The sequence below is a fragment of the Chlorocebus sabaeus genome, chromosome 23 (assembly GCF_047675955.1).
Source record: "Chlorocebus sabaeus isolate Y175 chromosome 23, mChlSab1.0.hap1, whole genome shotgun sequence".
NCBI classification, from domain to species: Eukaryota; Metazoa; Chordata; class Mammalia; order Primates; family Cercopithecidae; genus Chlorocebus; species Chlorocebus sabaeus.
The window spans coordinates 5,766,048-5,794,044 of NC_132926.1; the positions used below are offsets into that span (position 1 = coordinate 5,766,048).

At 53.5% G+C, this 27,997-nt stretch overlaps 1 protein-coding gene across 2 annotated transcripts; it reads left to right on the forward strand.

Moving 5' to 3' along the window:
- The first annotated feature begins 1,680 nt into the window (after positions 1–1,680).
- CLTB (clathrin light chain B) lies at positions 1,681–27,994 on the forward strand. 2 transcript variants are annotated; one of them, XM_037992771.2, is made up of 6 exons: positions 1,681–2,081; positions 7,934–7,980; positions 21,100–21,217; positions 21,438–21,549; positions 24,131–24,184; positions 27,548–27,994. In XM_037992771.2, the coding sequence occupies exons 1-6, from the start codon at positions 1,895–1,897 to the stop codon at positions 27,717–27,719; spliced, it is 690 nt and encodes a 229-aa protein (XP_037848699.1). In that variant the 5' UTR covers positions 1,681–1,894; the 3' UTR covers positions 27,720–27,994. The 2 variants fall into 2 exon arrangements, with proteins under 2 accessions (XP_037848699.1, XP_008013562.1); XM_008015371.3 differs by lacking the exon at positions 24,131–24,184.
- The last annotated feature ends 3 nt before the right edge of the window (positions 27,995–27,997 follow it).

Below are 27,997 nucleotides of genomic sequence, written 5' to 3' on the forward strand. Positions count from 1 at the left end.
TGTCCAGACTGGTCTCAAACTCCTGGGCTCAATCTATCCACCCATCTCCACCTCCCAAAGTGCTGGGATTGCGGGTATGAACCATGGAACCTGGCTGATAAGCTCTTATCTGTAGAAAACCCTAAATATTCCACACACAAAAAAAATGTTAGAGGTAATAAATGAATTTAGCAAAGCAGTAGGAATCAAAGCCAATACACAAAAATCAGTTAAATTTCTATGCATTAACAATAAGCAACCAAAAAAGAAGACAAAATTTCCACTTACAATAACATCAAAAAGACCAATCAAAAAGCTCATGCCTGTAATTCCAGCTCTTTGGAACTCTGAGGATGAGAGGATCACTTAAGCCCAGGAGTTGAGGCTGTAGTGAGCTATAATCATGCCACTACACTCTAACCTGGGCAAGAGTAAGATCCTGCCTCAAAACAAAAAACAAATACTAACAACAAAAACTCGTGCAAATAGACAGCAATAAATAAATACATTAATTTAATTAAATAAAACAATTAAAAAAAAAAAACTCAAAAAACCAGTAACATCAAAAGGTTCTCAAGGTGTTACCAATTAAATTGAAAGTTCCAGCTGGGCTTGGTGGCTCACACCTGTAATCCCAGTGCTTTGGGAGACCGAGGCAGGAGGATCCCTTGAGGCCAGCAGTTCAAGACCAGCCCAGTTAATATAGCGAGGCCCTGTCTCTAAATAAAAAAATTAAAAAGAAAAAAACAAAAAAACCTGGAAGTTCCCTTCACCCCAACTCCACTTCTACCTCCAGTGTGGGGGCACGTCTTTCCTTTCTCTCTTCCAGTCCATATTTCATAGTAGCCCTTCAAGTCCCTCATTAGAAATAGCAGACAGCCCAAATCCCATGGTGTTTCTTTGCATCATCTCCCTGTACCCCGTGTTTAAATGTCACAGCGTCTCACAGAGCCTTGACATACCATTTGCCGTCTGTTGGTCTCACTGGATTGTAATCTCCGCATGGCCATGGCTGGATTTTATAAAACGTTGCTGTCCTGGTGCTTGGCAAAGCGCAGGCAGGGAGGAGGCATTCAGAGCCTGTTCACGGAGGGCAGCGGGCAGCGGCGGAGAGTGGCAGGCTGTCTGGATAAACCAGGTCTGCCTTTCTCAGGCTGGTTCATACCTAAAGGACATTTAAGGGGTCCAGCCGGGCCATTCAAATTCTGGTCGTATGAACTGAAGCCTCCTCAAGGGGAGATACACACCAAAAATGCACAAAACAACACGGCCTAGTGGGAAGGACCTGGACTTGCATGAAAAGGTGCGGGGCAGCCTTTCCCAGCCTCAATTTTCCTCCTCTTACAGAGGCGGAGGCTCATAGAATGAGGTGCATGACACCCCAGCTTAGGAGAAGAAACTTTTGCAGAATGAATCAGGAGCCAGGTCTGCGTTCCCGAGGCCACAGCTGGCCTCCTATCGCGGCCCAGTGCACAGTACGGCCACTTTGTGCCCTGCGCTTCGCCTCCAGACCGGGCGGGAGCTGTGCCTCGCCCTGGTGTCCTGGACACGAGCAGCTGGGCGCCGCTGCGGAGAGAGGGAAGCGCCGCGCGGGTCCCGGGCCCAGCGCTGCGCCCAGTCCTGAGGCGCCCTCCTGCGGCCGCTGCTCGGCGACCTCCCGGCCCTGCGGCTGCGGCCCCGCCCCCGCGCTGACGTCACCGCATTCCGGCTCCGCTCCTCCCGCCGCGGCGTCCGCACCGCAGTGACAGCCAGCCGGGCCCGGTGGCGGAGAGGAAGTGCGGTCCGCGCCAAGCTCGTCCCCGCCGAAGCCGGCTCCCCGCGGCTCGGGTGACAGCGTCGCGGCCGCCGGACGCAGCGCGGGGCAGGCGCGGGCAGAGCCGAGCGCAGCGGAGGCTCCGGCGGAGGCGCGGGGAAAATGGCTGATGACTTTGGCTTCTTCTCGTCGTCGGAGAGCGGGGCCCCGGAGGCGGCGGAGGAGGACCCGGCGGCCGCCTTCCTGGCCCAGCAGGAGAGCGAGATTGCAGGCATAGAGAACGACGAGGGCTTCGGGGCATCTGCCGGCAGCCATGCGGCCCCCGCGCAGCTGGGCCCCACGAGTGGGGGTGAGTCAGCGCGGGGCCTGGAGCGGGGCTCAGGGCGCGCACCCGGGGGACCCCGGCCGGGGCCCAGCGGCACAGGGTAGAGAGCCTGCTCTAGGTCAGCCGGGGCAGGAGCTGGGGGACGTGGGGAAGAATCTTCTTGGAGCTCTCCATGTAGTACTTCCGAGCTGGGGATGAGGCCTCCCCTGGGGCTGTGGATCCGGTGACTCCCGGGACAGGAATTCGGTCATGACATTTCATCCCCAGGCCAGCTTCCCCGCTGCCCGGCTCTGGAATCCAACCCCAGCTTAGTTTGGAGAGTCCCTCCTGAGCCTCCTAATAGCCTGGCTGTCCCAGGCTCCCAGCTAAGTGTGCAGGTGTGGGCAGAACACAGCCGTCCTGGTCCCTCGGGCTTAGCTCTCTCCTGCAGCTGGGAAAAAAGAGGACCCTGGGTGCTCCAGGAAGTCACTAACCTTCCCCCGTGACCACCTGCCATTCCGGCAGTCGCTGGGCTAAGCGCCTTGGTTACATTTAATCATTTCATACATGTTACAGAACCCATTTCAGAGATGGTAAAACTGAGACTCAAAGGGGTATGCTATTGAAATAACTAATAAGTGGCAGATCAAGAATTTAAACCTGATTCTTTTTATTTTTTATATATTTTTTCTTTTCCTTTTTTTGAGATAGGGTCTTGTTGTGTTGCCCAGGCCGGTCTTGAACTCCTGGGCTCAAGCGATCCTCCCACATCTTCCTCCTAAAGTGTTGGGATTACAGGTGTAAGCCACCACACCTGGCCGTGAATTTAAACCTATTTCTGTCAGACTCGAAGCCCTCTCCACCTGACCACACTGCCTTCCAAGTGTCTGGCTCTGAGTTAGACACCGGAGTGTGGGCCGCAAAGAGGCATCAGTCAGATGCCCGTAGGGCCCTTCAGGGTTTTGTAGTTGTCGACTTAATGGTTTTCCAAAGGTGGTCCAGAGCTATCATGATTTACTGTAATTGGCTTCAGGCTTCAGAGTTCATGCCTCGTCCCTGAGAGATCATCTTTATCAATGATGTTCCTGCCCTGGTTCTGGCTAGCAAGAATGATTTTGTGAAATATTTAGTAAAAAAGTAGATATCAGCCAGGCGCGGTGGCTCTCACCTGTAATCCCAGCAGTTTGGGAGTCCAAGGCGGGTGGATCATGAGGTCAGGAGATCGAGACCGTCCTGCCTAACACAGTGAAACCCCATCTCTACTGAAAATACAGAAAATTAGCCGGGCGTGGTGGCAGGTGCTTGTAGTCCCAGCTACTTGGGAGGCTGAGGCAGGAGAATGGCGTGAACCCGAGAGGCGGAGCTTGCAGTGAGCTGAGATTTCACCACTGCACTCCAGCCTGGGTAATAGAGCGAGACTCCGTCTCAAGAAACAAACAAAAAGTAGATATCACCTTCATGGGTGCATCCAAAACAGGTTTTACTTCCTGTTAATGTCATTTTGGAGAGGTTTATGGGCCTGTTGTAATAGTGCTGACATATATACATATAGATATATTTTGGTTAATGATGTTTACAAGGCTCTTCACAGTCATGTGTGTATTCATTCAACATTTGCTGAGCACCTACTGTGTGCCAGGACACTAGGGATACAGAAATGAATAAGACAGTTCCTGTGGCTGAGGAGTTTGAAGCATCTCTGTATCTCCTTGATATGAGAAATGTAACCAGGCTTTTGTAACATGCAAGAAACTGGTGGCCCAGAGAATCTGAGTATCTTGCCCAGAGTCACACAGCCAGGAGTGACCGATCTAGGGCTTGATCCCACACCTCCCAACTCTGGGCTCCATTCTCTTTCAAATGCTGTGGAGCCTGGGCAACATGGTGAAACCCCATCTCTACAAAACATATGAAAATTAGCCAGGTGTGGTGACATGTAGCTGTAGTTGTAGTTCCAGCTACTCGGGAAGGCTGAGACAGGAGCATCGCTTGAGTCCGTGAGGTGTAGGCAGGTTGCAGTGTGCTGTGATCATGCCACTGCACTCCAGCCTGGGCAACAGTGAGACCCTGTCTTTAAAAAAAATATGTGTAGCAGTCACCTCCTTGGGAGGAGATAGGATGTGGGGTGAGAAGCACTGGGTCTTTTGCCACCTGTCTGAGACAGCAATGGAGGGCTTCTGAAGTGGCAGCTTCCAGCACCTCAGTACAGACCCTGCCCTGTCCCAGGGAATTCCTGAGAAATGCCTGCCCCAGTTAATGCACCAGTATTCATTGGTCCACACCTCTGTGAGACCACCCTTTTCTTCAGTCTGGCTCACTGGGGCCTGTTGGGGGAGGGGTGCAGGGAAGAGGAGTGAGGCCTTGTGGGGAGGTCCTGCTGAGGGGAGCCATTGCCAGAACCTCAGGAGAGAGGATGGGATTCAGGCCGAGGGCAGCCAGACGCCTCCGGCAGCTGAGCAGTTTGTGGCCTCTCCCAGGACGGTGGGGCTCCAGGGGCTTAGAGCCTGGATGGGAAGTTCTGTCCTTGGCAGAGATGGGGCACAGATTGGCCTCAGACCCGAGGTGACAGGGAGAGAAACAGACACGCTTGCTTCTTCCAGGGAGCTGGCGGGGACACAGCCTTCTGAGGGTCTCCCAGGCACATACCTGCTGACTCTGCAAAGCCTCAGCTGCCTTCCTTAGTCTAGTTGGGGAACAGAGAGGTGTTGAGGGATGGTGGCTCAGTGGGTGGCCAGACGGACTAGAATTGATCTGACCTTCTCAGCCTATGCAGTGCTGAACAGGTAATCTTCCCCTGACCAGGGATGTGTGCCAGGAGCCTGGATGGGGCAGAGAAAAGGCACCCTGGCCTGCTGGGAGTTGAGCAAAAACTGGCTGTAGCAGCAGCCGCCAGTCAGTACCTCTGAGGCACCTTCTCTTGGATGTTGGGGTCCTCAGATTAGCAGTCTCCGTGCTGCCGCTGGGCTCCGGTGCCCCTGGGGAAAGAGGGATCTGCTGTAGACCTGTGCTGGAGCTGCAGGGAGCCCCTCCTCTCTGGCGGGGCCTGTGGCCCTGGGTGATCTGGGTGATGGACACTGTTTCCATTCATCAGCCTTGGGTAGGTTTCCATTTTCACACCCAGTTTTCTCAGCACCAGGCCTGGCTCTGACTTGCCTGTCAGTTCTGGGCAAGCCCATTTCCCCCGCTGGGCCTCAGTAAGCTCACAGGAATGTTCTGGACCCTCTCTGCCCTTGTTCCAAAATGGGCCAGGCAGCTGAGGGAAGCAAACACCCAGGGGTTTATCCCCGGGACGTGCCTCTGCCTCAGTCCTGTTCTGCCGGCCTGTGAGTGTGGACTCCCGGTGATAGATGTGCAGTGAGCGGGTGGAGAGCCCTGTGGGAACAGGTACTTGGAACGCTGTGTGGGTGTGTGTGGACTCCCAAGGAGGCTGAGACGGCATCTCCAGAGGAACACTCTGGAGGCTGAGGCTGGGCAGAGACTTTTTCTGTCGGTCAGGGTAGGCTCCGGGCAGCTGCGTGCAGATGTGGGGTCTGAGACTGGGGTTGGTCAGGGCGGAGTGGAGTGGTGCAATTTCTTGAGAAGGCCAAGTGTACTGACCGGCATCCCAGGAAATAGACAGACCCTGGTAACGTGAGGCCCTGCTAGAGGAGACAGCCCTGCAGAAGAAGTCCCTTTGCGGAAGATGCTGCCACTGAAACCCTATTGGTCCCACTGTGATTTAGGGGCCAGGACACCCATGCAGGAGAAGCCTTATCTGAAGGAGTGGGGGTGACAGCTGACAGAGTTGGTTGGAATCCATTACTGTTTGACTCTGAAAGTAAAGTCAATTATGATTTATGTCACCCGGGGATTATTTCCATGGGATTAAGTATCCTTCCCTTCAGTCCCCAGGCCAAACACACTGTCGCTGCTCACTGCCCTCTCTGGCTGGTGAAGGGCTGTTTGACTATCTGCCTTATAACCTCATGTGGCCTCCATGGCTTTTTGCTAGGAGGCACGGCAGTTTCTGAGAGCCTTGCAGATAACAGCAGGCCTCAAAAGAACAATTCAATTTGCATTTAGCCAACAGTCACTGCTCACCCCTTCTGTGCTGGAGCCCTGAGGAGCTGAGTAGGACACAGAGCCGGGTAAGGGGGTACACATGGGCCCTGGGGATCATAAGTAATTGCACAAGAGGGTGGGGGATACTGTATGATATCCTGGAATACCCCAAAAGTGAGACCTACCAGAAGTGCCTGGGGAAGTAGAGGAAGCAGAAGAGGGCTTCCCAGAGGAGGTGACTTATGAGCTGGACCTTGGAGAATAAATGGATCCAAAAAAGCGTTCTTTAGAGAGGGAAGCAGGACGAAAGCATGGAGATGAGGGTGGTGTGTTTGGGGAAGGAGGAAACCAGAATTTAGGGTTTGTGGGATGGGCTGGTGGGAAGTGAGCCAGGAAAGGGCAGGGCCAGATTGTAGAGATCCTCATGTTCCAGGTTAGATGTATTCATCTGGCAAATATTTATTGAGTCTCTGTCATGTGCCAGGGACTGTTGCAGGTGGTGAGCCTCATCATGGATGAAAGCAAGTCCACACCCTCATGGAGGGTCTGTTCGATGGGGGAAGACAGATCATAAACACATAGACAAATAAACAGCAGGCTGTAGTAAGCGCTTAATACTGCTGGAGGAATAGGAAGGGGTGCCCAAGGGGTGGATGCGGGTGTGGTCAGGGAGGCCTTTAATTAGGCAGCATTTGAGCAGAAGCTGAAGGGAGTGAGGGAGCAGCCTTCCAGGCAGAGGGAACAGCACCTGCAAAGTCCCCAAGGCAGGAGCAGGCGCTACAGGCCACTGTGGTCCATGGGAAGTGGATTTCTTTGGAGTTTGTTTTCATGACATTTTGAGTCAGAGGAGAGGCACAGGTAAGTGCATGTTTTACGGACTGTCAGCCCTGGCAGTTGGTTTGAAAGAGGGATGGGAGAGGCTGGAGTCAAGGGGGCCTGTGAATGGGCAAAAGCCGTGCATTCATTGTCTTTCTTTCATGCATTTATTTACTTGTTTATTCAACAGATAATGATTGCGCACCTGCAAAGGCACAAGTGCGTGCAGCTCTCTGGGAAAGACACAGGAGAAGAGAAAGAGACACAGTTGTGTCTTCCCAGCTGTTTGCCCCTATTTAGCAGGCAAAGCAGTTGTGCTGGTGCAAGATGCTGAGGGCCGGGCCTGGGGCTGAGCTGCGGGAGAGAGTGGAGGGCAGCTGTGAATGTCACTGTTGTAGCCGAAGCCCCAGGAATTGGTGACTAATCAGATGTCAAGGAAAGGGACAGGGAGGAGTCACTGCTGAGGGCAAACTTCATTCCTTCTGGGAGGGGCACAAAGAGAAAAAATGTGCCAGGTGCTGTCTGGTGGGAACTGCAACTCCTGCTCACCCAGGAGGAGCAGCTGCTTCAGGCACCTCAGGGATAGGCCCCTCTTTTCCTTATCCAGTATAGCCCCCAGCCTGAGCTTACAGCAGCTCAGCCTACTCACCCGCACAGGCTCCACAGGTAATCCGGCCATTCCCAGCCATGGCCAGGGGTCGGTGATTTCGGGTAGGTAAGGAGCTGTTACTGGCTGGGTGATTTTGAGCAATCGCATGGCCTGTCTGAGCCTCAGCTTGAGTATCTGTAAAATGGGTTGACAACAATTTCATTGCAGGGCTGTGGTGAAAATAAAATGTACTAATGGCTGTGAGAGGCTTTGTAAACAGTCAGGGATGGGATTGAGCCTAAGTGATATATATATCTGTTATGTCTGCTATATGTGGGTCAATATATACATGGGTGTACACAGAGTTTGGGTTGAGGGGCTAATGTAGGACTATTTCCTGCTTGCTATAAGCTAAACAGTGAGTAATGCTATCTCCTTGTTCTCTTTCCAGCTGGTTCTGAGGACATGGGGACCACAGTCAATGGAGATGTGTTTCGGGTAAGCAAGGCTCTGTCTCAGCAGTGGTGAGGACCAACAGCCCTGATCTCAGTAACTTAAAGCCTCATTGTTGTAGGCTTACAGCTCCAAGTTCTCCTGTTCATTATATCTGATGCGTTGGGGTGGGAACATAGAGAAAGGTTTTTGGCATGTTTTCTTGTCATGTAGAGGGCAGGGAAGAAGAATAAGGACCACTAGTGATCGAGATTGATGGGGAGTAACCTCAAGTTGCCCATGGTGATGTCTGGTTTTGGGAGGGAGAGGTCAAGTAGCCCACGGTGGCATGAGATGAAGGCAGCGCAAGGCCTTCCCTGACCATGTACCACTGACGGGAGGCAGAACCCAGGCCATCTCCACACACAGGGCGGGCTCTTTGGTCCAGATATTCCACTTCCAGAATTTTCCCAAAGGAAATAATTGGACAAGGCCACCCAGATTCTCTGCAGGATTATTTATAATGGCAGACAAATTGGAGATAACCTAAGTGTCCAGCATCAGGGGACTGAATAGATAGATTAGAAAACCATGCTGTTGTTAAAAAGGGCAATCAGGGCTGGCCGCAGTGACTCACGCCTGTAATCCCAGCACTTTGGGAGACTGAGGTGGGTGGATCACTTGAGGTCAGAGTTCAAGACCAGCCTGGCCAACATAGTGAAACCCCATCTTTACTAAAAATACAGAAAATTAGCCCGTCATGGTGGCAGGTGCCTGTAATTCCAACTACTTGGGAGGCTGAGGCAAGAGAATTGCATGAACCCAGAAGGCGGAGGTTGCAGTGAGCTGAGATCATGCCATTGCTCTCCAGCCTGGGAGATTAAGAGTGAAACTCCGTCTTAAAAAAAATAAAAAAATAAAAGGGCAGTCAGAGCTTCTTGTATTGACACGAAAAGATGTCCACAATATATTAAGTGGAAAAAGCAGCTTGCAGAATAATATACACAGTATGGTCCTGTGGTTTGTTTGTTTTTTTTAATATGTTTGGGCCAGGTGTGGTGGCTCACACCCTAGCACTTTGGGAGGCCAAGGCAGGCGGATCATGAGGTCGGAAGATTGAGACCATCTTGGCTAACACGGTGAAACCCCATCTCTACTAAAAATACAAAATTAGCTGGGCGTGGTAGCGCTTGCCTGTAATCCCAGCTACTTGGGAGGCTGAGGCAGGAGAATTGCTTGAACCCTGGAGGCGGAGGTTGCGGTGAGCCCAGATCGTGCCACTGCACTCCAGCCTGGGCAACAAGAACAAAACTCTGTCTCAAAAAAAAAAAAGTTTGCACTACATATCTGAAAGGATGTGTACCAGCTGTTAACAATGGTTAGCCCCAAGGGCGGGGTGGGATGGGGATAAGAAAAGGGCATTCACTTTCACTAGGTTGTTTAAAAATTCTTTAAGATAGCACAAAAAAGGAAAACCCAGCCAGGCACAGTGGCTTACGCCTGTAATCCCAAATTTTGGGAGGCTGAAGTGGGAGGATCGCAGGAGTCCAGGAGTTTGAGACCAAACTGGGCAACATAGTAAGACCCTGTTTCTACAAAAAATGAAAAATTAGCTGGGGCAATAGTGTGTGCCTATAGTCTCAGCTACTCAGTAGTCTGAGGTGGGAGGATTGCTTGAGCTGGGGAGGTCAAGGCTGCAGTGACTATGATTACACTACTACAGCCTGGGTGAGTCTTTTTTTTTTTTCTTTTCTTTTCTTTTCTTTTCTCGAGATGGAGTTTTGCTCTTATTGCCCAGGCTGGAGTGCAATGGCACGATCTCGGCTCACTGCAACCTCCGCCTCCTGGGTTCAAGTGATTCTCCTGCCTCAGCCTCCTGAGTAGCTGGGATTACAGAAGTCCACTAGCTAATTTTTGCCTAGTAAATTTTTTGTATTTTTAGTAGAGACGGCGTTTCTGTTTTTTTTTTTTTTTTTTTTTTGAGATGGAGCCTCACTCTATCGCCCAAGCTGGAGTGCAGTGGCATGATCTCAGCTCACTGCAAGCTCCACCTCCCGGGTTCACGCCATTCTCCTGCCTCAGCCTCCCAAATAGCTGGGGCTACAGGCGTCCACCACTACACCTGGCTAGTTTTTTGTATTTTTAGTAGGGACAGGGTTTCACTGTGTTAGCCAGGATGGTCTTGATCTCCTGACCTCCTGATCCTCCCGCCTTGGCCTCCCAAAGTGCTGGGATTACAGACGTGAGCCACCGCGCCTGGCGAGACGGCATTTCATCATGTTGGCCAGGCTGGTCTCGAACTCCTGACCTTCAAGTGATCCACCCAACTTGGCCTCCCAAAGTGCTGTGATTACAGGTGTGAGCCACCTTGCCCGGCATGACAGTCTTTAAAAAAAAAAAAAAAAAAAGGAAAACCCTAGTAAGTGTATTTCTAGTTAAGACTGCTTCTGTCTGCACCTGCCTGACTCTCTTCCCCTTGAATACACACAAATCCATTTTAGTACTTTGAGGGAACTCAGACCACAGAAGCGTGCAATCGTCCTCACCTCGGCCCCCCAACCAGATGCCTGGTGGGGCTAAACCTCCCCTCAGAGCCTTCATTCCCACTCGGACTGGGCCAAAAACCCTTGATCCTGGGGACTTCGGCTGTGGGATCTTCTGAGCCCCGCCCTGGAGGAGCTGGCTTCTTAAATCCTCTGGGGGAATAAACAATCCTTATTTTCTTATGTAAGAGGGATGGGCTGGTACCTTATGCAGGGAAACTGGCCAAGTCCTGTTTCTGGAAAATTACTTAACTATCAGCAAGCTGGAAAAGTCGATCTCTAGGACTTCAGCAGCTTCATGTCTGGTTGGGCCCGAGGGAGTCAAAGAATGAGGATTTGCTGCTGTGCAGCTTGGTAGATCACTGAGACTTAGGCTGCCCAGGCTCTGGGCACATTCAGAAGAACTTTGGTTGACCCCACAGTTCTCTGTCCTAAAGTGGACCCAGAGCTGGAGATATGCTTGGAACCACAGAAGTATGTAGAACGTGGCTGGGCACACTGACTCACGCCTGTAATCCCAGCACTGGGAGGCTGAGGTGGGTAGATCACTTGAGGTCAGGAGTTCGAGACCAGCCTGGCCAACATGGAGAAACCCTGTCTCTACTAAAAATACAAAAATTGGCTAGGCAGGATGGTGGGTGCCTGTAATCCCAGCTACTCAGGAGGCTGAGGCCGGAGAACTGCTTGAACCCGGAGGCAGAGGTTGCAGTGAGCTGAGATGGCACACTGCACTCTGGCCTGGATGACAGAGCGAGACTTTGTCTCAAAAAAAAAAAAAAAAAAAAAAAAAAAAGGACCTAGAACACTCTGAGCAGGATCATTTACCTTTCCTAAAGATTAGCATCGTGAAGCTCAGAGCGGTGAAGTGGTGAATGCAAAGTCACCTAGGAAATCAGCCAGTTCTGGAGTGCATCCCCTTTGACTGACTTGGCCCCTCGCCTTCTCCCTCCCAATCCCTCATCCCTGGGTGAGCCCTGGGTGAATCTGAGGAACCCTGGGCCTCTTTTCCAATCTCAGTGAGAACTCTTATTTTCACTGTTACTAAGAATCACAGCAGGTGTGTTTATTTGTAAATCATATCACATCAGTGCCATCCTAGAATCCTTACAGGCAGGGCAGGGTCACAGACGAACTGAGTCACTCAGAAGCATGGTGGCAAATCCCCAGCTTGCCTATGTCTCCTGACCTCTGACCCGGTGTGCTTTGCATTACCGCTCTGTTGCTGGAACTGGCTGGCCGCAGCAGCTGGGTCACAGGTGGAAAGCCCCAGCTCTTTAAGATTGAGCGTAGCAGGTCTGGCCTGCACCTGCCTGGGGAGGAGAAACCTTGGCCTGTACACACCCAACACTTTCAAGGATCCTGGACCAAGCTTTTGTGCTTCCTTTGTTACTCTTTTCTGCAGTCCATGTACCACGAGCGGGTCCAGCTGCAAACCCGATTGCCAACACAGCCTAAGGACAAGCCTGCCTACACCTATTCCAGCTCCATTTGGCACAGCCAGGGAGGGGCAGGGACAGAAGGGCCCTGCAGGACTCTGCCTCCCCACCTCTGCACAGATCCTCTCTCCTTTCCCTTAATACTCCCATCATCCTCCTTTGAGCTACTTAGAGGAATCAGCAGCTCAGCTTAGCTTAGATTTAGCTGATCAATCCCAAAGAAGGATGTGGCTCATCCTCTTGGCCATCCCTGGAGTCGCAGCACACGCTTGGCTGGTGTGGGTCCACAGAGGCTTTCATGGGTGGGCCCAGCAGAGGGGTCCCTCAGGAGAGGGATTCTAGGGAGCTAGACTGAGACAAGCCTGGCCCTGACTGTCGCCTCCTGCCTTCTGGTCCTGGCTATTCCTGCCCCTTTCTCTCTGCAGAGCTTGGGAGGGGTCAGAACATTGCTCTAGCCACTGGTGAGCTCTCCTGGTTGCCACCCCTCCTGGCCGTGACTTGATCTCCCCACTGAGAAGCTCAGGTGATTAAAGGAGAGCCCAGTTGTGGCCCCTGACACTGTCACTGGCAAGGGTAGGGGTAGGGCAGGGGCAGGAAAATCAGTTCTGAGCAGCCCGGAAATAATAAGTGGCAGCTGCTTCTCGGGGCTTTACCTGCTGGCAGTGGCACTGTGCTCTCCTGGCCACGGTGCACTGAGGGCAGCAGGCGTGGGCCCTGCCACACTGGAACAGCGGGCGACAGCAGCCATGCTGTCCCTCACGCACATGCCCTCCATGGGCTGCGGAGTGTTTCCATAGCATCTCGTGAGCCTCACTTCCCACCGGCAGTAGGATGTTGTCACTCATTTAACAGGTTTGAGAGCCAAGCTGCCCGGGGAAGGGACTTCTCAAAGGTCACGAGTCCGGTGAGCGGTAGAAGGAGGATGTAAAGCCCAGCCCCTCTGATGGAGTGTCCAGCGCTCTCCCGTGCCCTCCACACCCCTGTGTACCCAGCCACTTGTTTATTCATTTGGTTTATATGTTTGATCATTTATTCATTTCGTCAGTGCACATTCTTTTATGGCTACACACCTGCTAGGGCAGCAAATAAATGGATATGGAGGCAAATCCATTGGGTAGTTAGTCTCCAAAGAGCTCTCTTGGCTGGGCGCGGTGGCTCACGCCTGTAATCCCAGCACTTTGGGAGGCCAAGGCGGGCAGATCATGAGGTCAGGAATTTGAGACCATCCTGGTGAACATGGCGAAACCCCGTCTCTACTAAAAATACAAAAAAATTAGCTGGGCGTGGTGGTTAATACAAAAAAATTAGCCGGGCCGGCACCTGTAGTCCCAGCTTCTTGGGACGCTGAGGCAGGAGAATGGCGTGGACCCGGGAGGCGACGGAGCTTGCAGTGAGCAGAGATCGCGCCACTGCACTCCAGCCTGGGCGACAGAGCAAGAGCCTGTCTCAAAAAAAAAAAAAAAGAGCTCTTTTTTTTTTTTTTGAGAGATAAGGTCTCGCTCTGTAGTTGAGACTGGAGTGCAGTGGTGTGATCAAGGCTCACTGCAGCCTTGACCTCTTGGGCTTAAGTGATCCTCCTGCCTCAGACACCTGAGTAGCTGGGACTACAGGGAGGGCCATCATGCCTGACTAATTTTTAAATTTTTTTATGGAGATGTGGTCTTGCTACATTGGCCAGGCTGGTTTCAAACTCCTGGGCTCATGCAGTCCTCCTGCTCAGCCTCCCAAAGTGCTGAGATTACAGGTGTGAGCCACTGTGCCTGGTCCCACACTCGCTTCTGATAGAAGACAGGGACCTGGAAAGAGGCAGATGGGAGCCCAGGAAGGGAGGGCTTGGCTCTGGGGAAGTATTAGGAGCTAACAGATTGAGTTCTTCTCTGTGTAGGCACCAGCCAAGAGGTTTACGTGCATGATCTCCCTGAGTTCTCCCAACTCCCTGTGATGTCGGTTGTCATTATTGTTTTAATCAGGGGGGTTAACAGCTCGCTAGAGTTGTGTAGATAGTAAGAGGTAAAACTTGAATCCAGGATCAGGTGCCAGAGCCTGCCCTAAAGTTAGGGAACACAACTGTGAGGGGATGCTGGCAGGGGGTTCCGAGGCTGCCCAGGGGGATGTGGGTGGCCTTGGTCAAGGGAAGAGCATGTGCAAAGCCGCAGAGGGTTGGTCATTCAGTCCGGGGTTCACCCGAGCCTGGGAGCTGCTGCACAAAGGGACGTGCCAGGAGAGCCAGGAGGGGCCAAAGGTTTCGGGTGAGCCCTGCGTAGCCCCCACTAGAGTGCATCAGTGGGCCTTGCAGCTGGTTGCAAGGGGTAGAGATGTGGACCCGGTTTGGCCAGCCTTGGCACCTTGGGCCTGGGGCAGGACACCGTGGGGCTGAAAGTTTCCTTAAGGCTGTTCCCGCGCCCAGGCTGCAGGCTGCAGGCTGCAGCAGAGGTTTAGATGGAGTCAGAAGACCTGTACTTTCACTTTCTGCTTTTTCCCAGCTAGCTGGCTGTGCGCTAGTCACTTAACTGCTCTGAGCCTGGTTTCTCATTTGTAAAATGAGCATTGGAGGCTCCGCTCCGCTGCCACACAGGGCTGTGGAAAAAGTGCTCTGTAGCCCTGGACGCTTCTCACAAATTCCTGACCCAGCCCCTATTTGAGCTTCGGGTGGTGTGTGGGGGTGTGTCCCAGAGGAAGGCGGGCCAGAGGCCTGGGGGCAACCGGAGCTGGGGACCCAGTCTCTAGTCTTGTCTTGAGAAGGAGACAAGCAGGAACACAAATCATGCATCACAGAAGTGGTGCATGGGCCCTATTGCTACTGTGTGACGAGTCACACCCAGCAATTCAGTTTGAATCCTGGCTGTGTCACTTCCTGGCTGGGTGACCTTGGCTCTTTGGAGATAGAGTTTCCCTACCTGTGAAACAAAAAGAATAAAACTTGGCTGGGCGTGGTGGCTCCTGCCTGTAATCCTAGCACTTTGGGAGGCCGAGGGGGCCGGGTCACTTGAGGCCAGGAGCTTGAGACCAGCCTGGCCAACATGATGAAACCCTGTCTCTACTAAAAATAACAAATTAACCGGGCGTGATGGTGCCCACCTGTAATCCCAGCTACTCGGGAGACTGAGGCAAGAGAATCATTTGAGTCCGGGAGGCGGAGGTTGCAGTGAGCAGAGATCACGCCACTGCGCTCCAGCCTGGGCGACAGAGTGAGACTCTGTCTAACAAAAAAAAAAAAAAAAAAAAAGGGCCGGGCACTGTGGCTCACGCCTGTAATCCCAGCACTTTGGGAGGCTGAGGCGGTTGGATCACAGTCAGGAGTTCAAGACCAGCCTGGACAAGATGGTGAAGCCCCCGTCTCTACTAAAAATACAAAAATTAGCCGGGCATGGTTGTGGGCGCCTGTAATCTCAGCTACTTGGGAGACTGAGGCAGAGAATTGCTTGAATCCGGGAGGTGGAGATTGCAGTGGGCTGAAATCACGCCACTGCACTCCAGCCTGGGTGACAGAGTGAGACTCCATCTCAAAAAAGAAAAAAAACAAAACAAACAAAAAACACCAAAAAACAAAAAAAAAAACCATGTAGGGTTGCGAAGATTAAAGAAAGCCATTTAATTGCAAGTTCTCTGGAGTCTTAATTTAGGGCAGGCTTGGCCAGGCGTGGTGGCTCATGACTGTAAACCTGGCACTTTGGGAGACCGAGGCAGGTGGAACACCTGAGGTCAGGAGTTCAACACCAGTCTGGCCAACAGTAGAGACAGAACCCCGTCTCTACTAAAAATACACCACACCTAGCCCGGTGTGGTGGCAGATGCCTGTAATCCCAGCTACTTGGGAGGCAGAGGCAGGAGAATCGCTTGAACCCAGGAGGCTGAGGTTACAGTGAGCCAAGATCCTGACATTGCACTCCAGCCTGGGCAACAGAGTGAGACTCCGCCTCAAAAAAAAAATTAGGGCAGGCTTTATGGAGATGGCAGGCCCTGAAGGATACAGATGAAAAGAGACTCCTGCCCAGGGCCCCTCTCCACTCCTCTCCTCCCACATCTGGCTGCATGTGTGTATTGATTTCCCGAAGGCTTCAGGCCCACGTGACTCCTACACGTGCTGGCTCTTGGCCTGAAATGCCCTTCCCCATCTCTTACCACTGTGCTCTGTCTCCAGGTAAGAATGGTGCCCTCCCCCACTCTCTTTACCTGACCTGTGTTCCAGCAAGGTTCACACTTCCCCAGCCATGGTTCTCATCTGCGAGGGACTCCCTGTCCGGACTTCCTGGAAGATATCTCGCTCATCCCTGTCCCCAAGCCTGAACATCTGTGAATTCATTCAATATTCTTGAAAGGCAGCCGGACGCGGTGGCTCATGCCTGTAATCCCAGCACATGCCTGTAATTACATGCCTGTAATCCCTTTGGGAGCCAAGACGGGCGGATCACGAGGTCAGGAGATTGAGACCATCCTGGCTAACATGGTGAAACCCTGTCTCTACTGAAAAATATAAAAAACTAGCCGGGCGAGGTGGCGGGCGCCTGTAGTCCCAGCTACTCGGGAGGCTGAGGCAGGAGAATGGTGTGAACCCGGGAGGCAGAGCTTGCAGTGAGCTGAGATCCAGCCACTGCACTCCAGCCTGGGTGACAGAGCGAGACTCCGTCTCAAAAAAAAAAAAAAAAAATTCTTGAAAGGCTCCTGCAGCCAGGCTGTCCCGGTGCTGGGTGCTGTATAGAAGCAGGCAGCCTCTGCCCTCCTGGAGCTTGCTTACTTTTTTGGGGGGAGGGAAGGGGGAAAACACAGATAATAAACAGGTAAACAAGCCAAGGCCTCAATCAGGAGGCAGAGGAAACCCTAGGAAGATATAGCCCCTCGATTCTAGGGGAAGAATGTTCCAGACAAAGCCTCTGAGGGGATACAAGATGAGCTTGCATGAAGGCCAGTGTGGCAAGAGTGCACAGATAGAGTACAGAAATCAGAGGCCCAGGGAGAGACCAGATCACTTGAATTTTGTTCTAGCCATAGTAGGGAGCCTTCACATGTTTTATTTTAATTTATTTATTTTTATTTTAGTTTTATTTATTTTTTGAGAGAGTCTCACTGTGTCACCTAGGCTGGAGTGCAGTGGCACGATTTTGGCTCACTGCAACCTCCATCCCCCGGGTTCAAGCAATTCTGCCTCAGCCTCCTGAGTAGCTGGGATTACAGGCGCCTGCCGCCACATCTGGCTAATTTTTGCATTTTAGTAGAGATGGGGTTTTACCACGTTGCCTGGGGTGGTCTTGAACTCCTGAGCTTAGGGAGTCTGCCTGCCTCAGCCTCCGAAAGTGCTAGGATTATAGGCGCCAGCCACCATGCCCGACTGCCTTTGGATATTTTAAAGTATGACATGATAAATCGGATTTAGGCTCTGAACAGGTCATTCGGGCATTTTGTGGAGATGAGGCTGCAGGAAGCAGAGACCATCTGTGGTCCAGGCCAGGGGTGGTGAGGGCCGGAGGGAGAGTTTTAGAGATTGTGATGACAGGCCCTGCTGATGACTTGCTGAGGGCATGGGAAGGAAGGAGAAATCAAGGACGAACATGAGGCTGGGGCCTTAGTACCCTTGGGAAATTGTTCACTGTCCCTAGGCTTTCATTTTAACATCTGGAACAAAAATCCAAGAAAGCAAAGGAGGTTTTGTAAAAATGCTGTGCGACACAAGGCGAGTGGGTGAGTGGCGATTGGAGGAGGCAGCCCCCACTGCCCCTTCTCATAGACCTAAAGGCTGAGGTCTCGATGCCATGTGGATGCCACCCTAAAGACAACGCTCAGATATGACCCTCTCTTCCCTTCCTCCTCCCCCACAAGGGCATTGTGGTGCCTTTTTCTCAGATGGAGGGTGGGGGCAAGTTTGGGGAATGAAAAGTCAAGTGGCGTTTGGGATTCCTGAACACCCACATGGGCAGGCACAGAGAAAGGGCTCAGTACATGTTTGCTCAAGGAGTGGGGATTGGGTGGTGGTCAGATGGCTGCCTTCGTTGTATTTTTATTTTTATTTCCAACTTCTCTGACCTCTCAAGTCATTTTAGATAGAGGTAAGTGTTGGGAAGAAAATAAAATAAGGCACCTGGGTAAACCCATATACCCAAAGTAACAGTGCAGTTGTCTGCAGATGGAAGGCTCTGTAGGTTTGGGCAGCGGTGCTGGGAGGAGTCCTTGTAGCCTGGCCTCAGAGCAGCGTTGTTCCCAGAAAGGAGCAGCGGTGAACTTGTGTTCTCCGGATACGGGCCCCAGAAGGGCCCACTGGGATGTTAGGAGAGAGTCTCTGAATTGAAATGCAGTGCTGTGCTGGAAGAGGAGTAAGGGTGGCGCCCGGCTGCCCTGATGATCCCAGGAGCCAGGCTGCACCCCTGTCCTGGGCCTGCCCTTCCCTCACTCCCCAGACAGCTGGAGACGGAAGCCCTGATGTGCCATCTGTGTTCCCTCTCCCAGAGCTCCTCCTGGAACCGGGCGCCTGCTGGCTCCAGGATCTTTGCTCATTCAGGCACTGAGGATAGGTGGGCGCCATAGGACAGAGGGTGTGCCAGACACTCCTGTGAGGAGAAGATGTCAAACAACACGGGCAGTCATGGCAGTTTTGATAACTGCTTGAAGGAGGAGGGAGGGGAGACTATTGCAGGCCAGAAGCCCCAGGAGACAAAGGCGGGGCGGCTGGAGTGGAATGCCTGCAGACAGGAATGTGGAGGGCGGGTGTGGCTGGACCTGGATTGGAAAGGCTTTGCCAGACCAGAGGGTGCCACGCCCTTGTGAGCAGAGCTCACAGTCCTCAGCGCTTTGGGTCCCCAGCTCTGGCAAGCGGTGGGGAGACATGAGCAGAGCCCCTGCCTGGGAGTCAGGGACCTGGACTCCAGCCCTGGCTCTGCCACTACATTGTACCATGTCTCTGGGCCTCAGTTTCCTCCTCTGTAAAATGGGAATAATAATAGTAGTAATTCTAGCTACTATTCACTGAGCCAGCAGTCCACAGCAAACACTCTTCTAAATGTCTCACAAATATTCTAGCATTAAATCACAACAGCCCTTAGGGGTTCTTAATATTATTCCTTTTTTGTTTTCTGAGACAGAGTCTCACTTTTATTGCCCAGGCTGGAGTGCAGTGGTGTGATCACGGCTCACTGCAACCTCCCCCGCCCCCAGATTCAAGTGATTCTTGTGCCTTAGCCTCCCGAGTAGCTGGGACTACAGGTGCGGGCCACTATGCCTAGCTAATTTTGTGTTTTTAGTAGAGATGGGGTTTCACCATGTTGGTCAGGCTGGTCTCTAACTCCTGACCTCATGTGATGCACCTGCCTTGGCCTCCCAAAGTGCTGGGATTACAGGCGTGAGCCACCGTGCCTGGTCTATTCCCATTTTTCTTTCCTTTTTTTTTTTTTTTTTTTTTTTGAGACTGAGTCTCACTCTGGACCGGGCTGGAGTGCAGTGGCATGATCTCCGCTCACTGCAACCTCCGCCTCCCAAGCTCAAGCGATTCTCCCAAGTCCCAGCCTCCTAAGCAACCACCACGCCTAGCTAATTTTTCATATTTTTAGTAGAGACGGTGTTTCGCCATGTTGGCCAGGCTGGTCTCAAAAACTGGCCTCAAGTGATCCACCTGCTTTGGCCTCCCAAAGTGCTGGAATTATAGGCATGAGCCACCGTGCCTGGCCTTTTTTTTATGTAATTAAAAAAATTTTTTTGAAAATAGTGACAGGGTCTTGCTGTATTGCCCAGGTTGGTATTAAACTCCTGGCCTCAAGCGATCCTCCTGCCTCGGCCTCCCGAAGTGCTGGGATTATAGGCATGAGCTACCATGTCCAGCCCCATTTTTCAAATGAGAAAACAAAAGTCAGGCAAGGTTAAGCAATTTCTCCCAGGCCTTACAAACATTTCATAGTATGAGAGGTGGCATCTGAACCGAGACAACAGGCTGCAGAGTCCAAGGTCTTCCCCATGGTGTGATCTGAGCTATGATCATGCTGCATTATCTCAGGGATTCTTCTCTACTCAACAAACATCTACTGAGCATCTGCTGGGCCAGGCGCTGTGCTGGGCTCTGGGGACACAGCAGTGAAAAGGACAGAGATGACATCCTGATGGCAGAGACAGACAAACACATTACAAAGTAAGGTCCTTTTGGGCTGGGCACGGTGGCTCAAGCCTGTAATCCCAGCACTTGGGGAGGCCAAGGCCGGCGGATCACTTGAGGTCAGGAGTTCGAGATCAGCCTGACCAACATGGAGAAACCCCGTCTCTACTAAAACTACAAAAAATTAGCCAGCCATTGTGATGGGTGCCTGTAATCCCAGCTACTCAGGAGGCTGAGGCAGGAGAATCGCTTGAACCTGGAAGCAGAGGTTGCAGTGAACCAAGATCGCGCCACTGCACTCCAGCCTGGGAAACAGGGACACGTCATCTCAAAAAAATAAATAAATAAAGTGAGGTCTTTTTGGACTAAGTGTTAGGAGTTGATACAACCACAATAGAGATTTTAATGACAGTAACATAAGGGACTCACTGTGCCAAGCAGTATTTTTATATTTTATTTTTATTTATTTGTTTTTTGAGACGGAGTTTTGCTCTTGTTGCCCAGGCTGGAGTGCAATGGTGCGGTCTTGGCTCACTGCAACCTCCACCTCCCAAGTTCAAGTGATTCTCCTGCCTCAGCCTCTGGAGTAACTGGGATTACAGGCACGCGCCACCATGCCCGGCTAATTTTTTGTATTTTTAGTAGAGTCAGGGTTTCTCCATTTTGGTCAGGCTGGTCTTGAACTCCCAGCCTCAGGTGATTCGCCCGCCTCGGCCTCCCAAAGTGCTGGGATGACAGGTGTGAGCCACCCGCCCAATGTTCTTTATAATTTTTAACTCATCCTTATGTCCTCCCATCAGGGTGCATACTGTTATTTAGCCCATTTTACGACAAAGAAAGTGGCTGGCACACGCTTTCTTGAGTCTCCTGCTTAGGGGGTATCAAAACCTATGACTGGGCCGGAGGCAATGATCAGGCACAGAGAGGGTGAGTAAGTTGCCCGCAGTCACACAGGTGGTGGAGTGTTGCTGGCAGAGGGAACAGCAAGTGCAGAGATAGGTGTAGTCACCGGAGACGGTGGGTATGAGGTGGTTTGAGGTCGAGTTTTCCAGGCATGAGCGAGTCCCCAGCGGGGCAGCAGAGGCAGTGGGGCAGGTGCGCTGGCTGGATAGACTGCTGCGTGTTTGTGTTGTAGGAGGCCAACGGTCCTGCCGATGGCTACGCAGCCATTGCCCAGGCTGACAGGCTGACCCAGGAGCCTGAGAGCATCCGCAAGTGGCGAGAGGAGCAGAGGAAACGGCTGCAAGAGCTGGGTGAGGGTGGGGCTGAGGCGGGGTCGGCTGGGTGGGCTGTGTGTGGGGTGGAATGTGTGGGGAGTCCTCTGAGTGCATGGAACCCTGCATGCCTTAATGTGGGACTGGGCCGGTGTGGCCCTGAGGCTGCCTGGCAGGGGCCAGGGGAGGAGCAGCCGGGGTGGCCAGGCCTGTGCATCCCAGCTGGAAAGCAGCTGCTCATTCTTCTGTGGGGTCCTAGATGCTGCGTCTAAGGTGACAGAACAGGAATGGCGGGAGAAGGCCAAGAAAGACCTGGAGGAGTGGAACCAGCGCCAGAGTGAACAAGTAGAGAAGAACAAGATCAACAACCGGTGAGAGGCCTGTGGGGACATGAGGGGGCTGTGGGGACATGGGAGGGTGGGGACATGAGAGGGTGGGGACATGAGGGGGTCGTGGGGACATGAGGGGGTCGTGGGGACATGAGGGGACTGTGGGGACATGAGAGGGGCTAATGGGGTCATGAGGGGGTCGTGGGGACATGAGGGGGCTGTGGGGACATGAGGGGGTCGTGGGGACATGAGGGGGCTGTGGGAACATGAGAGGGGCTAATGGGGAAATGAGGGCGTCGTGGGGAACATGAGAGGGGCTAATGGGGACATGAGGGGGCTGTGGGGACATGAGGGGGGCCATGGGGACATGAGAGGGGCTATGGGGACATGAGAAGGTGGGGACATGAGGGGGCTGTGGGGACATGAGAGGGGCCGTGGGGACGTGAGAGGGGCCATGGGGACATGAGGGGACCATGGGGACATGAGGGGGCTGTGGGGACATGAGGGGGGCCATGGGGACATGAGGGGGTCGTGGGGACATGAGGGGGCTGTGGGGACATGAGGGGGGCCGTGGGGACATGAGAGGGACTATGGGGACATGAGGGGGCTGTGGGGACATGAGGGGGTCGTGGGGACATGAGGGGGCTGTGGGAACATGAGAGGGGCTAATGGGGACATGAGGGGGCTGTGGGGACATGAGGGGGGCCATGGGGACATGAGAGGGGCTATGGGGACATGAGAAGGTGGGGACATGAGGGGGCTGTGGGGACATGAGAGGGTGGGGACATGAGGGGGCCGTGGGGACATGAGAGGGGCCATGGGGACGTGAGAGGGCTGTGGGGACATGAGGGGGGCCGTGGGGACATGAGGGGGTCGTGGGGACATGAGGGGGCTGTGGGGACATGAGGGGGGCCATGGGGACATGAGAGGGACTATGGGGACATGAGGGGGCTGTGGGGACATGAGGGGGTCGTGGGGACATGAGGGGGCTGTGGGAACATGAGAGGGGCTCTGGGGACATGAGGGCGTCGTGGGAACATGAGGGGGCTAATGGGGACATGAGGGGGCTGTGGGAACATGAGGGGGGCCATGGGGACATGAGAGGGGCTATGGGGACATGAGAAGGTGGTGACATGAGGGGGCTGTGGGGACATGAGAGGGTGGGGACATGAGGGGGCCGTGGGGACATGAGAGGGGCCATGGGGACATGAGAGGGGCCATGGGGACATGAGGGGGCTGTGGGGACATGAGGGGGCCGTGGGGACATGAGGGGGCCGTGGGGACATGAGGGGGGCCATGGGGACATGAGGGGGCCGTGGGGACATGAGGGGGCCGTGGGGACATGAGGGGGCTGTGGGGACATGAGGGGGGCCATGGAGACATGAGGGGGGCCATGGGGACATGAGAGGGACTATGGGGACATGAGGGGGCTGTGGGGACATGAGGGGGTCGTGGGGACATGAGGGGGCTGTGGGGACATGAGGGGGGCCGTGGGGACATGAGAGGGACTATGGGGACATGAGGGGGCCATGGGGACATGAGAGGGACTATGGGGACATGAGGGGGCCATGGGGACATGAGAGGGACTATGGGGACATGAGGGGGCTGTGGGGACATGAGGAGGTCGTGGGGACATGAGGGGGCTGTGGGGACATGAGGGGGCTGTGGGGACATGAGAGGGTCCATGGGGACATGAGGGGGGCCATGGGGACATGAGGGGGCTGTGGGGACATAAGGGGGCTGTGGGGACATGAGAGGGTGGGGATGAGGGGGCTGTGGGGACATGAGAGGGGCTAATGGGGACATGAGGGGGTCGTGGGGACATGAGGGGGCTATGGGTACATGAGGGGGGCTATGGGGACATGACTGAACATTGCCCAATGCTTCCTGCCTTTGAGGCTGTGCCCTTCAAGGTACAAGGTCTTCCAGGAAGGGAAAGGCCTGTGCTGGGAAGAGCTACCCTTCTGTCTAGGGAACTGCTGTATGCCAGGCTCTGGGGTAGGCACTGAGGAGGTGGAGATAAGGAGGACCCAGTCTTATGTCCTCAAAGGGCACAGAGGAGAAACACACACGTTTGACTGAGCTCGAATACACTAGGGCCCTCTGCACGAAGGCCATGGAAGCAAGGAAACAGGTCAGGGAGGGACCTCTGTGTCTTGGGACTTGGGCTTTGGAAGATGACTAGGAAGTCATCAGGGAAAAAAGGGCAGGGGGTAGGGGGCGCATTCTAGACCTGGGTACGAAAGAAAAAAATGTGATGTATTGGGCAACGGGACCAGGGAGTGGTGGGAGAGAAGGCAGGAACCTGTGGGCTCACGTTGTAAGGGCCTTGGCTGATGAGCTGGGCAGTGACATGGGCGGTGGGGAGCCACTGAAGGGGTCTGAACAGGAGTAACATGATCAGGGATGGATTTTAGAGAAGGCGCTGGGGCCAGGGTGAAGGTCCCCGTTCTCCTATTTGGGTCTGTGGATCGTTGCTGAGCCTTCCAGAACTATGCTTCCTAACACTTCTCCCACGGGAGGTACTAATGCTCTCTCTCTCTCTGTCTAACCTTCTGCCTGCCTGTCTGTCTTGCCATCTGTCTCCCCCCACCTAACCCCTTCCCTCAACCTTTCCCTCAAGGATCGCTGACAAAGCATTCTACCAGCAGCCAGATGCTGATATCATCGGCTACGTGTACGTGTCTCTTTTGCTTCTCTGTGGGGGGAGCTAGAGAGGGAATGGCCACCACAATTTCTTGAGTTTCCTGCTTGTGGGATATAAATGAGTGTGGCTGGGCTCGGAGCAATGGTCAGAGCAGGAGGCAAATGCCCTGGTGGGTGCAGGCACCAACCACCTCCCTCCCTCCAGCGAATTGGAGGCTGCTTGGCTAAATCAGAGCCCTGCAGGATAAAGGCAGAGAAAGGAATGTGCTTGGCACTCATTCCCATGTGGGAGGGGCAAATGGCAAGGCACCCAAACTCCCTCCCTCTGAGATATCTCTTGGTGAGTGTGTGGGGTGAAGGGTTTTTTTTTTTTTTTTTTTTTCTGGGATGGAGTTTTGCTCTTGCCACCCAGGCTGGAGTGCAGTAGTGCAGTCTCGGCTCACTGCAACCTCCACCTCTTGGATTCAAGCGATTTTCCTGCCTCAGCCTCCCGAGTAGGCCGGATTACAGGCACATGCCACCATGCCCGGCTAATTTTTGTAGTTTTAATAGAGACAGGGTTTCACCATGTTGGCCAGGCTGGTCTCGAACTCCTGACCTCAGGTGATCCACCCACCTCGGCCTCCCAAAGTGCTGGGATTACAGGTGTGAGTCACCGTGCCTGACTGAAGGGGTCTTTTATTGAACAAAACAGACACTGAGCATGGGATGCTGGGGGCATGTGAAGGACAAGAGCTGCTCCTCTGTGACATCCGTCTGTTCCTCCTGCCCCAGTGCACTAACTTTGGCCATCAGCCCCTGCCCAGACCACCACAGGCCCGCTCACGTTTCAGGTTTGGGTCTACTTGGTGTGATGAGTAATCGAGACCAGGGCTGGCAAACAGGTTTTATCTCATGCCAACCTCAGTTGATTGGTAGAGGCATCCTGGAGGGTGGCGGTGGGGATTCTGGAGCTGAAGAGAAAGTACTTTCTGTTCTTCACTCTAGGTGTGCCCTCGCAGCCTGTTGTGTGTTGAGGCTAAGCCTCCTCTTACAGGGCACAGAGCACACCAGAGCCTTCGTCTGCTTCCTTCCACTCTCCCTCATTCAGTACTCATTGGCACTCACCTTGTGCCAGATTGGGAAGACACCCACAGGCCGCTCCCCACGGTGCTCACGGTCTGGAGTGTGTTGTGATAAGGGCCTCGTGGAAGGACACAGTGAACTCTGGAAGCCACTGTCTGCCTGGGGAGCCTGGGCAGGCTTCAGAGATGCAAGACCTTCAGCTGACCTTCAAGTGTGAGAAGGAGTTTGCTGGACAGGGAGGGTGGGAAGAGAAGGTGGGAGGAGCAGCTGGGGCCAAGGCATCCGGAGAGAAAAGGCCCAGCTGGCTGCAGTGGCTGAAGCTCTATAGGCCGGAATGGTGAGGATGGGTGGGAGCTGAGGCTGGGAGGTGGTTGGCTTGGGGCTGGTTGCAAAGCTCCTGTTGTGCCAAGGCTGAGCTCAGACTTGATCCAGAAGGCAGTGGGGAGCCACAGGAGGCTTCCAGCAAGGGATGGGGATGTCAGATGGGCATGGGTGCTGTGAAATACCACAGGGTGCTCAATGCTTCTGTTGAGCCTGAGCAAATGGCCCAGAGAGCACCCAGGAGAGCCCTGAAGAGAGAATGTAGACCAGGGCTTCTCAAACTTTTTTTTTTTTTTAAGACGGAGTCTCGCTCTGTCACCCAGGCTGGAGTGCAGTGGCATGATCTCAGCTCACTGCAAGCTCCGCCTCCTAGGTTCAAGCAATTCTCCTGCCTCAGCCTCCCGAGCAGCTGGGATTACAGGTGCCTGCCACCACACCCAGCTAATTGTTTGTATTTTTAGTGGCGATGGGGTTTCACCATGTTGGCCAGGCTGGTCTCGAATCCCCGACCTCAAGTGATCCACCTGCCTCTGCCTCCCAAAGTATAGGGATTACAGGCGTGAGCCACTGCGCCCAGGCTCAAACTTTCACATGCCTGTGAATTATCAGGGGGTCTGGTGAAAACCCCGATTCTGATTCAGCAGGACTGTGGGGAGGCCCAAGGGTCAGCATTTCTGACAAACTGTGTCGTCATGCTGGTGCCATTGGACCATGGACACTTTGAGCTGCAAGGACGGAGGAGAGCCTCTGGACCCTGAAGGGACAGCTCCTAGGATAGCTTCCCTCATCCCCACTTGCCACCCAGCTCCACGCGGCACTTCTCTTTTTCCCAGGCCCACTTGCTACCTCATTGAATTCTCAGGCCAGTGAAATAGTTGGTAGGGCAGAGCTATGATCCTCATTTTACAGGCTATGAAATGAGCACACAGCCAGCATTGCTCGAGAGGGGCCAGGTCACCTGATCCGGGGTCAGATCCTCCGTGGAGAGCTCCTGCCATCAGTTGTGTCTGGCATCGGCAGAACTGGTCCTGCTTGAGATGGAGAGGGGGCTTCCAGGGACTTTTGAGGGACCCTCACTGGCCAAACAGAACATAGACCCAGCTCTCCTCACCTAAGCATCCCTTATTGTCTTTCTCTTAATGAGTCCCATGTTAGATTTTGTTCACTATACTGTATTTACTTGTTTCTCTACTGTCCCTTAGTCAGTGGCTTCTGTAACTGTCAACCAGAACTTCTGATGAAGGACCGCCAGTTTTTATCCTAACTTGATTCCAACCAAAAGCAGACTCCAGTGGAGCATTCATGCCCCAGGCTTTGGCTCCACAGAGACAATGGTGGTTCTGGGCTACAAGGGGCTCTGTAGTGAAATATGCTTGGGATGTGGTAGATTCCATCACATACCCACCTTGGAGGGTCACGATGCACACAGCATATTAAAGGCTTTGAAAGTCTTGCTGTAAAGATCCTCTTTAGCTGGGTTTTCCATAGATATTTGACCACAGTCTTTCTGGGGAATCCTCACACAGAGCATTCGGGCAATGCTGAACTAGGTGCTTCTGTTAGGTGGTTAGTCAATGTCCTACTTCTGCCAAGCTTTTGGAAATGGTGAAAATAGCTAAGGTCCTGCATTAGGTCCTCCAAGGGTCTTTAGGTGTCAGGAACCCCAGGTTGGGAACTCCTGATGGGGAGGTCATGAACAGAAGGTGCCTAGGCTGGGAAGACCTTTCTGAGCAGGTAAGGCCTGCACTGAGACCCGAGTGGCAAGAAGCAGCAAGCCAGGAGCAAGTCTGGGGGAAGTGTGTTCCAGGAAGAGGTGATAGCAAGGTCCTGCCTCAGGACCAAGCTAGGCTTCCTCTTGCGCCAAGGCTGCCCTCCTCTGAAGTCAGGGGGGCGCAAGGCTGGGGAGGACAGAGTGCCCCAGAGTAGGCTGGGCAAAGCGGCCTTGCTCAAGGGAAGGGCTGGGGAAAGGCAGACTGCTATAAACCCCCTGTCCTATCTCCACCTGCAGGGCGTCCGAGGAGGCTTTCGTGAAGGAATCCAAGGAGGAGACCCCAGGCACAGAGTGGGAGAAGGTGGCCCAGCTGTGTGACTTCAACCCCAAGAGCAGCAAGCAGTGCAAAGATGTGTCCCGCCTGCGCTCGGTGCTCATGTCCCTGAAGCAGACGCCACTGTCCCGCTAGGTGCCTGCTAGGTGCATGGCCACAGAGCACGGGCCGGGCCTGGGCAGAGGAGGAGCAGCTGCTTTGGTCGGGGTGGACACTCGCAGCAGCTGCTACCCACAGCCTATTCCACTCCTCCCCATCTCCAGGCGCTGGGAGGGGGACCCTCACCCCTCTCACCCCTCTCTCCCTCCTGGCCCTATGGTCCAGCCCCTCACACCTCCTCTCAGTCTACTCAATTGTGACTGTCCCTCCTGATGTATTTTTTTTTCTTGGCTTAAAGGGTGTGTTGTTAACTC

What these genes read in the sequence shown, in the direction of transcription:
- CLTB (XM_037992771.2), top strand. Translation starts at nt 1,895, where the DNA reads ATGGCTGATGACTTTGGCTTCTTCTCGTCGTCGGAGAGCGGGGCCCCG. An exon ending in GCTGGGCCCCACGAGTGGGG is followed by an intron (nt 2,082 to 7,933) that starts GTGAGTCAGCGC and finishes TTCTCTTTCCAG; the next exon opens with CTGGTTCTGAGGACATGGGG. An exon ending in TCAATGGAGATGTGTTTCGG is followed by an intron (nt 7,981 to 21,099) that starts GTAAGCAAGGCT and finishes TTTGTGTTGTAG; the next exon opens with GAGGCCAACGGTCCTGCCGA.